We start from the raw sequence: 15149 nt of genomic DNA on the forward strand, positions 1-15149 counted from the left end.
TACAAATCACAATTCATTTGTTGTTTGCAGTTAAATGATTTTATTGTTTGCAGTCATACATTTTTATTTTTATTAATCAGATGGACATTTGCCTGAACTTTAGCTACAAGTTTATTAAAAAAATAACATTTTAATTTTACTGTCAGGTGGATAATTAGACATTTACCTGAACTTTAGCAACACGTTTATTAAAAATTCACATTTTAATTTGACTGTCAGATAAATCTTATGTGAAATGAGTGCGTGTTCTCTAGTAAAGTGCAGATGTATTGTGTAGCAACGGCTCCACCATAACAAGAATAGCAATGAGATTGTCCATTTATAATCAATTTAAGATTATTTAAAAGTCATTGGTTTTTACAAATAATTGGAATGGAATTTTAAAAATATATTGATACGAATTTATAAAAATTAGTCTGGGCGTATCTAGCCTATTTAGACGTAATATTTTTGTCCCGTGCTAGTTATCACTATGTCAATTTCGAGAATGAATTCTGCATTTATGTGTAACTTAGATGTCACTTCTAAAAAACAATACTTTTATGAAAGCGCGAAACAGCGCACACTTTACAATCACTAAAAATAACTAAAATTTTAAATCAATAATGTTGTCTTCATTACTGCATGATGAATATCTTACTTACATCGTGTATTTCTTTGTTAATGAGAGGATTCGCGAGAGTGATCAAAACTCGTCACCGAACAAAAACTCATGCGTTTTGAGCGGTGAGTGGACTCTAACTTAAACACCTCTGATTGGACAATGCGTTCAAGAGATCATCAAACATATCTGTGATTGGCTACATTTCTCACCGCTGCAAAAACACGCTGCAAATAGGAACATTTCGCCATTTCTCCAGACTCAAAAACAGAATGGGAGTGTTTGCCAAATCTGTTTCGCCAATATTATATTATTACAGTATCAACTGAGGGTGCTCTTGCTTTCGTTTCATGGTGCTTAAATTTGACTTTGTGATGTTTTATACCCATGTTTTATTTTACATTTTTTAACAAAAAATTATTTAGTACCGCTGAGGACCCCCGGTTGAAGACCCTTGGATTAGCAGTTTTGAGCAAAAGAAACTAAATTAAATCACTTGTTCAAAGTTCTTAATATTTTACATCGGAACGGTGCAATGGATTTCTGATTCCCTGGCTATTTTAAACAATATTTTTTCTTTTCTTTTTTGTAAATTTATGTTTACACATAATACTATTATCTAATAATTTAATATGATTATTTCCTGGGGTTGAAGTTCATCTCTCCTTTGAACCTTAGTTTTGGATCTGATGTTGAACAAAGATCTAGAAATAGCAAAAAAGATTTGACGAGACCTTAAACTACGTTGTTAGGCCTACTTGGCTACTTATAAGCTCAGATGATGTAAACCTTTTTTTTTTTACAGTCTATTATGTAAACAAACTCTGCTGATTCACTGTATACATTACAAACAAAACCTACAATAAAAATATACATTTCACATCAGCAATTATTTAAGAAATACTAGATTCAGGAGCATATGATGAGCAATAAACGCACCAGAGAGAACTTCAATATCCAGGTTCAGTGATTATTCACATGCATAATTCATGAGGCGATTGTTCACTGTTGGCGCGCGTCCCCGCTGCTGAGCAACAAGATGGCGGCCGCCGCCGGATCAGGTAAATTTATGAAAAACTGCTGTTGTATTAGATTATTTCTTTCTTTAGTATGCACAGCGAGTGTTATGATCAGGTAAAACGCGTAAAAAGTATACTTTCATTGAAGTATTCACTCGTGTTGCTGTGTTTAGGGTCTCAGCATTCATGTGGGTGTGTTTGCACAGCATTAGCCTGTCAAATCCGTAGCATTTGTCGCGTTTAATGTCGATGGAGTTTATGTTTTAGCCAGTTTTAAGTAGCTTAAGATTCAGATACATGGTTATTAATGTATAGGGGTGAAAGTACAACAGGTTTTTAATGTAATCTGCCTTTTCTGTTGGTTAGCCATGTAGCTTATTCAACTGCAGCGTCATGATAGGGAAACAACACAATACACAGGCTGTGTCACAAAACCTGCTGAGCCGCCTAGCTAGACTGCAGTTCTGTGTATCATAGACGCCTTCCGAGTACGTTACTGAACTCCAGTGATGTTTTATAAGTGCTTTCTAGGTTGGCAGTTCGTTAGGTTTAAGAATATGTTTACCAAAGTGCGGTGGTGTAGGTAGGCAGATCGTTAATTTGAGGCACAGCCATTGACTTCTGTGATCTTTCTTTACAGACAGGGAACCCAACATTGGAAACCTATCACTTCGTTACCTCTTCAATTTAAGCACAATATCTAACATTAATTATCCGCCTATCTAATTTGTTTAATGTCCATTCAAATGTCAGTTGCTTTGCAGACCTCTGGTTTTCTCTATAATTATAATTTTCTCATTCGTCACAGCCCTTAGCTCAGTGGTTTGTAGCACACAACTGACATTATATATATATATATATATATATATATATATATATATATATATATATATATATATATATACAGATAGACAGACAGAAACATACATATGAGACATTTTTTTGACACAGCATATGCACAATATGCTTGTTATTTTACTCTGTTTTGTTTTTTATTGGGAGCTTATAATATTATTTGTTTATGTGTTCAACTGCCATTCACTTTCTCCATAAGGGAATTACATAAAGATAAACCAATAAAGACAGACTAAGCCCCCAGGTTGTTAATCAATGATAAAATTGCAATGATTCTGCAAACACAATCTCCACCAATTAGAGAACTACGTCAAGCAAATTACACTTAAAACTTGCACCTTTTTTAGCGCCTCCCACCCGCATAAAGCACTGCGAATTATGTAATAGTCTACTTATGCTGTCAAACTATTTAAATGTTTGTGTATATATACATATACATATTGCAATCAATGTAAAACATTGTTTCCTAAATACACGATCAACATATCTACATCAATAGTTCTATAGTTCTCTATCATTTTCTATTTGATTGTCATTTGCAGTGCTTCATGAGACTGTGGCTGTTTCTCTCACTAAAGCCACGTAAAGTACACAGTATTGTTCTGTTTTTTTCTGATTTTCAAATACATTTTGTCTTCAAATCAAAGTTGCGGTGCTTTTTCACAAGCACTTTTTTGAAATTCCCTATGGGAAAAATAAATCGGAACACCGAACACCACTGCTCTACTTTTCCATTGTTTTTCAATGTAAACTCATGCCAGACGGACATCTTTAACGGTTGCACTCAATAAAAACGGCATTCAATAAAAAAACGTGGCGCACAAGTTAAAAGTTGTTCAACTTTTAAAAAAAACACATCTCTTGACCTTTTTTTCCACTGACCTGCGTCTCGTGTTTTTAACAGCATACGTTTCAGTCTAAGTACCACCGTTGATCAAATCTGAGCATCTAACTACCACCTAGTCATCACCAATCCTCTCTAGTAGATATACTAACATTACTGGTTTGCAATCCAATTTAAGCACAAATATCATAACATAAAAGTGCTTGGGACTGCGCTTCCTGGTTTCATTATCAGTATCATGCTCAACTGAGTCTTTGTTCTTAATCCAGTGTTTGTTAGTCAAAATCAGGCCATTCTTTAAGCTCACCTTCAGGAAATCAAGCTCACTGACTTTAAGGGTAAACACAACTGTGCTTTACCTTTTGCCATGTGCCTTATGGTTTTATGACTCTCCGAACAATTGACAGAGAAAAGACCGTATAATTGGGAATTATCTTTTGCTTTGGCTGACTTAGAAAACTATTGCCTGGTTTCACAGACAAGACTTTATCCAGTCCCAGACTAAAATGCATGTTTGAGCTGTTTTAACCGAAAGCATCTTGCATTGATATATCTTTAAATATATCAGTGTCATTGTTTTGTCTCAAGATTCACACCAGTAATGTTTTTTTTCTAACCCATGTTTATAAAAGCGAGTCTAGCCTAATCCTGGTGTAATCTTAGCCCTGTCTGTGAAACCAGGCCTATTTGATATAAAACTCTTCAAAAAGATTAGAAATTACAGCCGTATGTAAAATATTCTGACCCATAGAGTTTCTATATCAGCGAGAAGAAGCCGTATCTGTTTTGAACATTATTCCAGCAGCAGATGTTCATGTGATTGTGTGTGTTTTCACAGGCGTGAAAGTCCCCCGTAACTTTCGGCTGCTGGAGGAGCTCGAGGAGGGTCAGAAGGGTGTTGGAGATGGCACAGTGAGCTGGGGTCTGGAGGACGACGAGGACATGACCCTCACCCGCTGGAGAGGAATGATCATCGGACCCCCGAGGGTCAGTTCTACCAGCTTCCTGGGCTCCATTTAATTCAAATGTTTAGATGCATATTCTTGTGCATGAATAAGGCTATCATATTTTTATCATTTCACATCTTCCTACTCAAAAACAAGAGGTCTCTGTTTATTCTATTAGAAAATGCAATGTGCATGACTCTGAAAAGAACCGAATATGCCAATAACAATATTACTGAGGGAAAAAAGGCACATCACCACACTTTGATGTAGGGGTGTGCGATATGTATCATCTGATAATATCGTAATTGTTGTTTTAACAATGTGCCAGCTGACATTATCAAGTATGTCACTTATTTTCTAAAAACCAAGCACGCCTTCAGAGTAGACGACTGCGAGTGTGCATTCAGAGCCAACACTTTCACTTGCGGGATCTAGCTTGTGAGAATGGCCCAAAATTCATGATGCAAAATGCAAGATTGCTGTTTTTCTCGAATAGTAGCATGATTGCAAAATGTGTATTGAATTGCTGTATGAATTCACTATCACAAGAATTTAATATTAGAAGGGGTCATGAATTACACTTTTTAAAATGTTCTCTGAAGTCCACTTATAATTTTAAGATTTTTGCATCAAAAGCAGTCACAATTTAGAAATAAATGGCCATTTTCTTGCCTGTTTTGTTGACCGTCTGGTTTGAACACTTCGTTTAAATGGGGTGTGTCTCCTTTGTCCTTTTAAGACTTCAATGTAAACGCCCATTCCTATGATTGGGTAACATCATTTCATGTGAAATATGGTTTATGCATGTGTAATTGTTAAGTTTGTTTGTTTAAATCATTTCAAATTTCAACAGCCACTTTTTTTTCAACATCAGCTTTTTTAATCTACTTAAGGGCCACAGATGCTGACATGGCTTTAAATAAAACTACTCTCGTACTGATACTTAATCTACGTAATATCTCTTGAGGAAACCAGTTGCCAGTGAAGGTGATGTAGAATCGAAGTGATGTGCTCATTCTTTCTCTTGAGCCGTGCGAGTGATCAAACGGGACGCAGAGTTTTGAAAATACTGTAGTCGAATACAATATTTTCAAAACTCTGCATCCCGTTTGATCACTCGCACGGCTCAAGAGAAAGAATGAGCATATCACTTAGATTCTAGATCACCTTCACTGGCAACTGGTTTCCTCATGTATCGACTTCAAGATACTAACCTCTCTTACAAAGCACTTCATAACCTGGTCCTTCATGTCTATGTGAATGACATTAACCTTATCTCCCCTGTTCGCTCCCTAAGATCTAGTGCTGGATTGTTAATGGCCCAAATGTAGTTTAGTCACTATGGGGCCTGGTCCTAAAAACCTTTTAAAAATACATTTATTCTCTGTATTATTCTTCAGCTCTTGGTCCGTGAAAATTAACTTTGTAAAGCGACCTTGGGTTTTGGAAAAGTGCTATAAAATAAATTATTATTATTATTATGGTTGGTTACACTTTATTTTACAGTATGTGCACTTACCGTGCACTTTCCTAAGAAAGTACTGGATAATAATAAATTTACCTTATATGGGTTACATGGGTCAAGGTTAAGTTTAGGGGTTGGTTCTGGATTAGTACCTTGTTATTACACAGTTAATTACTGTAATAAGTACATACAGGGGGAAAAGGATAAAGTGCCACCATTATTATTATTATTATTATTATTATTATGGCAAGTTTGGCAACTAACTATGGTGTCATCGCTACAACACACACTTCCTAGCATTTCCTCTGGCTCTTGTTCACCCAGACGCATTTCCGGATTAATCTTGGAAATGTTTCTCGGCTGTAAAGTTTTCTAGCGTTCCAGCTCTGGTTTGCGTTCACACAGAAGGCTTTCTGCCAATTTTATGGCAATCAAATCGAAATTGTGAATGTAGCTTATGTCTGATGTCACGTTTGGCCAGTCTTATCTTCATATTGGTAGCAGTAGTTTATATTTTACAGACCGGGTGTGCAAGTGCATTATTATCAATGTTTTTTCTGTTTGATCATATACATTTACATTTAATCATTTAGCAGAAGCTATCAAATACAACTCAAAATAAACCAAGAACCCTGACTTTGGTTGTCTCAAAAACCCCAAGCATACACATAACAAAGTAATTACTTAGGATCCCATTTTGTTGTAATAAATGTGATATACTTTTTAAGACATTACTAAAATACTGGTATTGTATTTAACTAATAATATAAATAATTAAATCATTCATAGAATTGTAGTGGGACTAGAATCATTAAATGTTTTACAGTGCAGAGCAGTAGCATCCAACACACTCATCAATTGAAGAAGGCCCAAATATGCTTGACTTCTATCTAGTGTTCATGAAGTGCACTAGAGCTTGTGTTTTAGTCTTTTTGGGGTATCATGACCTTGGTGGAAATAAAATTAGACCTAATTCAGGGGTGTCCAATCCTGCTCCATTACAGGGCCAAACCTGGCATCCTCGTTGATCAACGTTTATTTCTTTGTTTTTTGTTTCTTTGTGTTCGCTAGGCTGATGAAAGTCAGTCATCATTGTGGTATCATTTTAGAATTTCTTCTGGTCTTAAAGTCATAAATCTAATCAGAAAATCTCAAATGCATAATCATGGCATTAAATGTTGCATGAATCGGAAAAAAATAAATATATTCATCAGTATTTTTGACCTGCTTTCCATGCAAATATGTAAAATTTTGAAAAGTCTTGAAAAATGTAACAAAATTAACTGAGTTTATACTTAAAACATGTACAAATATCTGCCAATGAGTTCCCTTTGAATTAAGCTGAGCCCACTGGCAGATATCTGTTCTTGCTTTAATCATAAACTCACTTCATTTTAATCAATTTCACAAGACTTCATATTTTTATCATTTTGCATCTCAAGTAAATTGATTTAAGGATTTCTACACAATTGCACTGGAAAACAAGACAAAACTACTGATGATCAGCAGTGTGTTCAGAAGGTACGGTAAAAGATTGGGAGCAGAGCGATTCAAGCTACCTTTTTGTAAAATTAATTTAAAAAGTAATGGATATCTGTTGAAAGTTGTATTTTTAGTCTCATTGTGTTTCTACCTATATTTAGAGAACATATATTGTTCTCTTCAATTTTCTTTACTTTAATTTCAAATGTACCTTTATAAAACCTGCAGAACTCCTGTTATAATAATTATATTTGTTTATTCATGCAGACTATCTATGAGAACAGGATGTACAGCCTCAGAGTAGAATGTGGACCAAGATATCCAGAAACACCCCCTTTTGTTCGCTTTGTGACGAAGATCAACTTGAATGGAGTGCATAACTCAAATGGTGTGGTAAGTAAAACCGAGTACTGAATACTTCAGTTCTTCCTCATCTGCTATTCTTATCTCAGTGGGACCTTCATAATGAATGCTTTTCATTATTCCTTTGTTTATCATATTCTGCTATTCTGAATTGCTAAAAAAAAATTTTTTTTTTTTTGAGTTGGACAAACCAAAATAAATGCCTAAAAATCCAATAGTTCATTTAGTCTAAAACTGACATTGTCAGTTTATTTCACAAAAATTATTTAGCATTTGACTTACAAATTCTATTTCAAAAACTACAATTATTACTCATTCCATATCAATATTTTATATCTTTAAAAACAGCATTGAAGAAATTGAGGAAGTTAGACAATTAAAAAATTACATACAAAAAGAGGGAAATCTGATTTTCCCAGCATGCTTTGATATGATGGAATTAAGTGTTTGTTGTGTGTTTTTGGTCAAAATTAATATAGTATGAGTTCTGTTGGCATTTCTGTTATAGCTTGGGTTGAAAGTGATTATGTTGCCATTCTGGGCTATTACCATTGTGGTGAAGAGTAGAGCCTGTGGTTATAGGACATTAGACTTTATAAATTGCATGTTGCTTTATATTAGATGTAATTTATGCATGTTAAATTACAGTTACTTAGAATATAAGATGGTAAATATTTCATTACAATATGAACTAGTGTTGTCAAAAAATACAGAAGCGATTCCAATACTCCTCTCTGCAGTATCGATACACAGATACCAGCTGCGCTTTCTTGCTCTCCTCTCCGACAGCGGGTTGACACCAACCAGCAACCTTCCTATTTCTCTTGAAACCAACACAGAAGTGGCTTAAACTGCAGTTCATCGTCTGGCCACTAGAGACAGGCTGCAAAAGAGAGTCAATCCCATAGACCCCCATGTTAAAATGGCCAACTTTACAGAAGAAAAAAATGTGTTTACAGCCTGGTGCAATAAGTGGTTTTGGTTTATATAGCTAATTTTGCCCTTCATGACAACTGTGAGGGGGGTGAATTTTTTTATAACTCATCCATTTAAATTATATTAAGCCTTAAAGTTCTGCATAATTAAGGGCATGGCCACTTGAGTGACAGATGGACTGCCACTGAAGTCACTACTAGCCGTTTTTCTGCTGTCTGTTAGTGTCACGCCACCTCAGCTAATCCGCCTCGGCCAAGATGGCGAGGGCCGGCTCCGCCCTCTTTGGGCTTCAAAAACACTCTACAGAAACCTACGGGTGACGTCATGGACACTATGTCCTTTTTTTTTTTTTACCGTCTATGGTTGACGCGCACATGTCTCCTCTCATTCACTCCGGTTAAATAGTGTTGGTGTGACCGGTGTGGTGAACAAATGAGTCCTATTGAAGAGATGAGTCCGAGCTTAGGACCCCATTAGTATGCCAGTAGTATGCCTGATCTAGATCTGTTCTCGCGACAACTTGTAGCTAACGTGAGCTGTTTGTGTTATTATGTGGGAGCTTTATGTAGAATGTTAAATCCCGCTGCTATATGCAAGGTAAGATTAAATTAATTTGTATATTGTATATGTAAATTGTATATATTCTATAGCTAATATTTAAAATCTCAAGTTGCGTCAATAGCAGAGGAGAAAGACCGTGAAATTTAAAAATACTACTGTTATTGTCACGAAAGAGTTTCTCAGTCGAGAATGTAGTTGTTTGAAGCTCAAATATGTTCTTTTATTAAAAAAAAACCACTAACAACAAGAAATGTTTAATTTCACAATCTATAGCTTCGGTTAAATACTAGTATATGAAACATAAGTTAAAATACATTGACTCGTTATAACGTAGTACAAACGTCTTCTATAATAAAGTGATTTTGTATGATTTGTAACCAGGCACTAAAGCGATTACCCATAAAACGTTCTTTGAACCTATCGGATTGCTTGGGTCCTAAGCTCGGACTTATCTCTTCAGTAGGACTCATTTGTTCACCACACCGGGTCTGAATTTCGGCGAGGGATTGCACATAATTCTACAAATTTCCACAGATTTCCCTCTCCCATCCGAAGCGCGCACACATAATAAAGCCGCCTCTGACATACAAATGCCAAAAGTAGCTCTTTTTCGCAGATTATTTATGCTCAAATACACTCAAAAATAATGTCACGATGCACACATGCGACAATCGAATGCGAATGTCGTGTGCAGCGGAAAGGCGTCTTGAACCGCGACGCGATTAAAGGTATCTTTTCCATGTTAATCAGAGTTTTTTTGGGTATCGAAAGTTAGAAATTCCAGTATATCGTGACAACACTAATATGACACCAATCCATTTGCATCTCTGTTCTGTAGCTTTCGGCAGTCTGTAAAAAGATAGCTCAGATTTACTTGTTGAATCTATAAGTACAGTCGATCGCACAGCTCTATCCCATTGTTTTGTGTGTTTTTCGCTGCGTTTACACTGAACACCAGTGCTGCCACTCAGTGGGCGTAAACACTGTGACCCCGCCTACTGTGATGTCATGTGCATACCCTCTATAGATACTATGCAAAACATCAGCAACTATAGAGGATAACTAATATTAGCTTTTGATTACTACTAGGGGTGTAACGATACCCTCATGTCACGATTCGATACATATCACGATACTGAACTCACGATACGATATTATTGTGTTACTCCAAGACATATGATAAAATGTTAAACAAAGAATGCTAAATTTGGTATTACATTGGGTGTAAATGAACAGGCTTGGACTTAGTGCTGGAAACCCAAAGCACAGGACAATAGAGACACCAGAATAACAATATTCATGATTCTGAAGCTGAAAATACAGGATTATTTTAGACGAATATGTTTGCACTGTCACTGACTAGATATATTTAAAATAATGTAAGCCACATTTACTGGTAACATCAGACATTTGGCATCATCAGGACCCACAAATATTCCCCCATTGCATTATTATACATTATATTCAATATTATTTATAGTAGTTTAAGACACTAAAACTCTGTAAACTTGATTTTTTTTCCTCACACAGCTATTTTTATTTTGGGTGAACCATCCACAATACATACGTCACTATCCACGATACATTGTATTGTGATATATTGTGACACGATATATTGTTACACCCTTAATTACTACTGTGCTCATTAGGGCTTTGACTCCTAACTTCGTTATTCGAATATAATTCGAATATTTAAAAAAATAATGATATTCGAACGAATATTAGGCATCCTTTAATATTCGAACCTGTTATGGGCATTATTTTTTGTAAGTGTGTTTGCTTGTAAACGTTGTTTTCAGTTCAGATTCCGAGGCTTTTTCACGGCTGGTAAAGTTGTGAACCGCGAGCTCATTAGCAAGGCTATTATTGGTCATCTGGGCTCCGGTAGGCGACGTTAGCGTCCTGGTTAGCGCCTATTTTGTATACCAAAACAATGGCTGCGCCAACGCCTACAACAAACACGCCTGAGGAGGAGTTTGAAATCTACACTCCTGACAATTTGAAAAGCAATGTGTGACGCTACTTTGGGTTACCAAAAATCACGAGTAAGGACAAAGTCCATTTTTAAAAAAAAAAAAAAAAACAAGCAGTCGTGACTGTGTTTTTCTTCTGAAAACATCATTGCCTGCCTATTGACATTGACTGATACACTGCCCTCTGGTGGACAGAACATATACAACTTAAGTTTGATACCAATATAGGTCTTACTGAAGGCATTTTAAAGGTCCCGTATTATGCCCCTTTTCACAAGATGTAAAATAAGTCTCTGATGTCCCCAGAGTGTGTATGTGAAGTTTCAGCTCAAAATACCCAACAGATCATTTTTTACAGCATGTTTAAATTGACATTTTTGGGGCTCAAAAAAATGCTCTGTTTTAGTGTGTGCCCTTTAAATGCAAATAAGCTGCTGCTGGACGACCCAGGGGGCGGAGCTTCATGAGCTCGCGCACAGTCTCTCAGGACAATAACATCTCACGGAATGATGATAATATCAGAAACTCTCAGTAACGGTGTTCATTTCGAGTCGGACAATAATGCCTACAGAGTCAGAGTGCTGTATAGAGATGAAACAGGTATAGTTTAGTAGTTTAATTACGGTTATTAAAACGTATTTGTAATCTGCTTGTATGTATCCATTATTTATTAATAGCCTACAAGTCTGCTGTCTGAATGATGATCAAACATACTGATGAGTTTAATAAAGTTTATTGTACATCACAAAAGATGAAGCGTCAGTTTTACTTCAGAAAATCACCGTAAGAGCTGAGTAAACACAGTAAGTTATAAGAAGTGCGCAAGTACATAAACGAATTTCGGTAGAGTTGAGGGAGCATTCCTGTGGGCGGAGGTTAGTCAAAAAACGGTTTTAATGACGTCATTAAAGAAGGAAGTAGAGGGATGTAGTCCAAATGGGCCGTTCGATGTAGTCAACTTCTGTTAAATAAAATATCTCGCTTGGCATTGAACTTTGAGCTTTATCATTTTACAGATATGATTTATACTCTAACAACAACATTACACACTAACTAAAGTCTGAAACATGGGATCACGAAGAACGGGACCTTTAATGGTCAAAATATTATTAATAAATATTCGAATATATTCGAATATTAATAAACAAACGAACTTCGAATATGATTTTTGGGCAAAAGTCAAAGCCCTAGTGCTCATTAATTACTAATGTGAGAGACTTCTGCCACTTCTAGAAATTTCCAGGGCTCTTTGAACCAATTCTGCTTTATTTTCCCCCCCAAATTCTCTCTTTTTAGTGCTGGTTAATGCATTGTGTAAATGTCTTTGGTTGGCTTAGGTTGATATGCGAGCTGTGTCCTCACTGGCCAAGTGGCAGAACTCCTACAGCATCCGTGTGGTCCTGCAGGAGCTGCGACGACTCATGATGTGCAAAGAAAACATGAAGCTGCCGCAGCCTCCCGAAGGACAGATCTACAGCAACTGAGTCGTCTTCTTCTCTACCTTCATCAGAACACATTCACACACGCAAGGCTGAGCATTCCTCCTCTTTTTTTTTTTTTTTTTTTTTTTTCTGGACTCATGAGAATTCCTCCCAGTCCCTGACCACTCCCCATGAGCTGCAGCAACCAATGAGCAGTCCCGCCTCGGGAGCTCCCATTGGACAGAATCCATGGATGTAGTGGTGTGCACAGCAGAATACTGTACATCATTCTAATCTTTTTTTTTTTTAAATGTTTATTTGTTATACATGCAAATTGTAAAAATAACAAATGATCTTATTGAGTGTAATCTGTGTGCCCTCATTTGAGAATAGTTCTGCAAGTGAAAATGAATTTGTGCTATCATGTAACATGCTGTGTGGTGGGAATATTAAGAGTTTCTTTTCTTTCTTTTTTCTTTTCTTCTTTTTCTAGTGATGATAGCATCAGAATCAGCAAGTCTTGCCTGTTTAATTAGAGGTTTCTGGCCTGACCGGTTAAAGTTGAATCTTGATCGGTGTCTCATTACTTTCTTCCTTCAGCCTCTCAGCTTTAGGTCACTTCATGGGTTTATTAAAAGTTTGTGCAAAATGACAACAGAAGCTCAATGGTAGAAAATGTCTAACAACATCAAAGATGAAGTGTGCAATTTGTATTTGACGATAAATTCTATCCTAGCTTCATATGCGGAGAAAAGGGTGTTTGTAGGTTGATGGCTGGTTATTTTTACTCATTATTTTGGTGCTGCATAGAGTACACACTTCAACTTTAACATGATTCGTTCCATTGAGCTGTTGAGAGCGTTGACACCATGAATAAATTTTGTGTTCAATATGTTATAGAAAAATTAGAAAAGTTGTGATTTAAGATAAATTGCGCACTGGGTTTTAAAGAAGAAAAAAAAATCAACGATTACTATTCAGTCATGACTGAACGGTCTATAACAGAAACCCACACACTGTTGCTACATGTTGCTTCACCTTCAGCTGTGATTAATAAGTTTACACACCCCTTGCAGAATCTGCTCAATTTTAATAATTAAAAAAAGATCCTAAAAAATGCATTTTGATTATTTGGTACTGCTCTAAATATGCTATTTCCATAATGTTTATAGTCCAAAAAAAAAAAATGAATTCACGCAAAACCAGTTCAAAAGTCTTGAAAAGTGTCGTTACCTGGATTATCTATGACTGTGTGAAAGCAACACGCTACATTAAAGGAATAGTTCACCCAAAATGAAAATTGTCATAATTTATTCACCTTCGTGTTGTTCTAAAACCTGTATGAGTTTTCGAGAAGAATGTTGGTCCCCATTGACTTACATAGTGTGGAAGAAAAATACAATGGAAGTCAATGGGGACCAGCAACTGTTTGCTTCCCAAAATTCTTCAAATATCATTTGTGTTCAGCAGAAGATAAAATTCATATAGGTTTAGAATAACTTGAGGGTGAGTAAATGATGACAATTTTTATTTTTGGATGAACTATCCCTTTAAGTGCCAGGGGATACTGAAGTTTAAAAGCATTCAGTATTAAATTAAAATGAAAGATCTTTGAACAGGTCTTATGTAATTTAGCACTGCCCTTCAGAAGACACACAAGTTAAATGTTTTCCAGAGGACAAAATAATTTACACATCATTCTGTTCAAAACATCTACACACACCGACTCATATGGTCTTTTTGAGTCGCTGAATTGTGTGAAAACTGTATCTCAACCATTTATAGCCACTGTTTGAAAGGGCTGGAAATATGCAGACGATGCTGGAAAACCAAAGAGTGGAGCTGGAGGATCTTTCTGAAGAACAGTGAGCAGTTTAACTGGTCAGGACAAACTCATGAACAACTATTAAAAACATACAGTGGTTGATCATACTCAGTATTGAGCATAGGCCTAAAGCATATTTTTGAACTAGTTAATTTGAGTAAATTCTGTTGTTTGTTGTGTGTGAAACAGCCTGTTCAGGGTAGTGATATTCTAAGTATCATTTATTTTTTTGTCAGGTGACGTCTATATAAACTTGTGACCAAAACTAAACACAGCACATTACAAAAGTAACCACAGGTTTTGTATTTTACTTACAGGTGTTCAAAGAGCAGACCCTCACTGGATGCACTAAAGTTACCACATTCACAAAATCAAGACTTTGAAAACTCAATGCTATGTTGCACACATAAGACATGACTTCAGGCTGATTGGGCCATCCTTTCACAATATTTTCATTTTAATATAAGTCCAAAAAATGGACCAATAGGCTACATACCAGAATTCATAATGTATTATAATCAACTGTATAGGCTTCTTGCAGCACAACTGTGTTTACCCTGGTGAAGAAAATAAAGCTTAGTATACTTGCAGCCAGACTAATTATCAGTATACTTCAAGTGTGTTAATGATTAGTTCACTTGAAGTGTGATATTTTGAAACAATTAATTTTGCACAATTAATTAAATTGTGGTAAACCATAACTTTAAGTGTATTTAGTGTACTAAATTGGACCAACTTCAAGTATTAGTATACTTTAAGTATATGCCTGTGTAGGGACTTGATTAGTGATATTAAAGTGTACTTTATTTGTGTTACAAGTACATTAAAAGTTCATTACGAGTGTCTTCGAAACATAT

General features: G+C 35.9%; 1 protein-coding gene across 1 annotated transcript; it reads left to right on the plus strand.

Moving 5' to 3' along the window:
- The first annotated feature begins 1536 nt into the window (after nucleotides 1-1536).
- On the plus strand, nucleotides 1537-14881 carry ube2v1 (ubiquitin-conjugating enzyme E2 variant 1). Its single transcript, XM_081358523.1, has 4 exons — nucleotides 1537-1662; nucleotides 4158-4306; nucleotides 7481-7606; nucleotides 12384-14881. Exons 1-4 carry the CDS (start codon nucleotides 1641-1643, stop codon nucleotides 12528-12530), a joined length of 444 nt encoding a protein of 147 aa, XP_081214649.1. The 5' UTR covers nucleotides 1537-1640; the 3' UTR covers nucleotides 12531-14881.
- The last annotated feature ends 268 nt before the right edge of the window (nucleotides 14882-15149 follow it).

The sequence above is a fragment of the Scardinius erythrophthalmus genome (assembly GCF_964197995.2).
Source record: "Scardinius erythrophthalmus genome assembly, chromosome: 25".
NCBI lineage: Eukaryota > Metazoa > Chordata > Actinopteri > Cypriniformes > Leuciscidae > Scardinius > Scardinius erythrophthalmus.

Coding starts and splice junctions, on each gene's coding strand:
- ube2v1 (XM_081358523.1), top strand. CDS start 1,641: ATGGCGGCCGCCGCCGGATCAG. Junction 1,663..4,157: donor GGCGGCCGCCGCCGGATCAG/GTAAATTTATGA, acceptor GTGTTTTCACAG/GCGTGAAAGTCCCCCGTAAC. Junction 4,307..7,480: donor TGATCATCGGACCCCCGAGG/GTCAGTTCTACC, acceptor TTATTCATGCAG/ACTATCTATGAGAACAGGAT.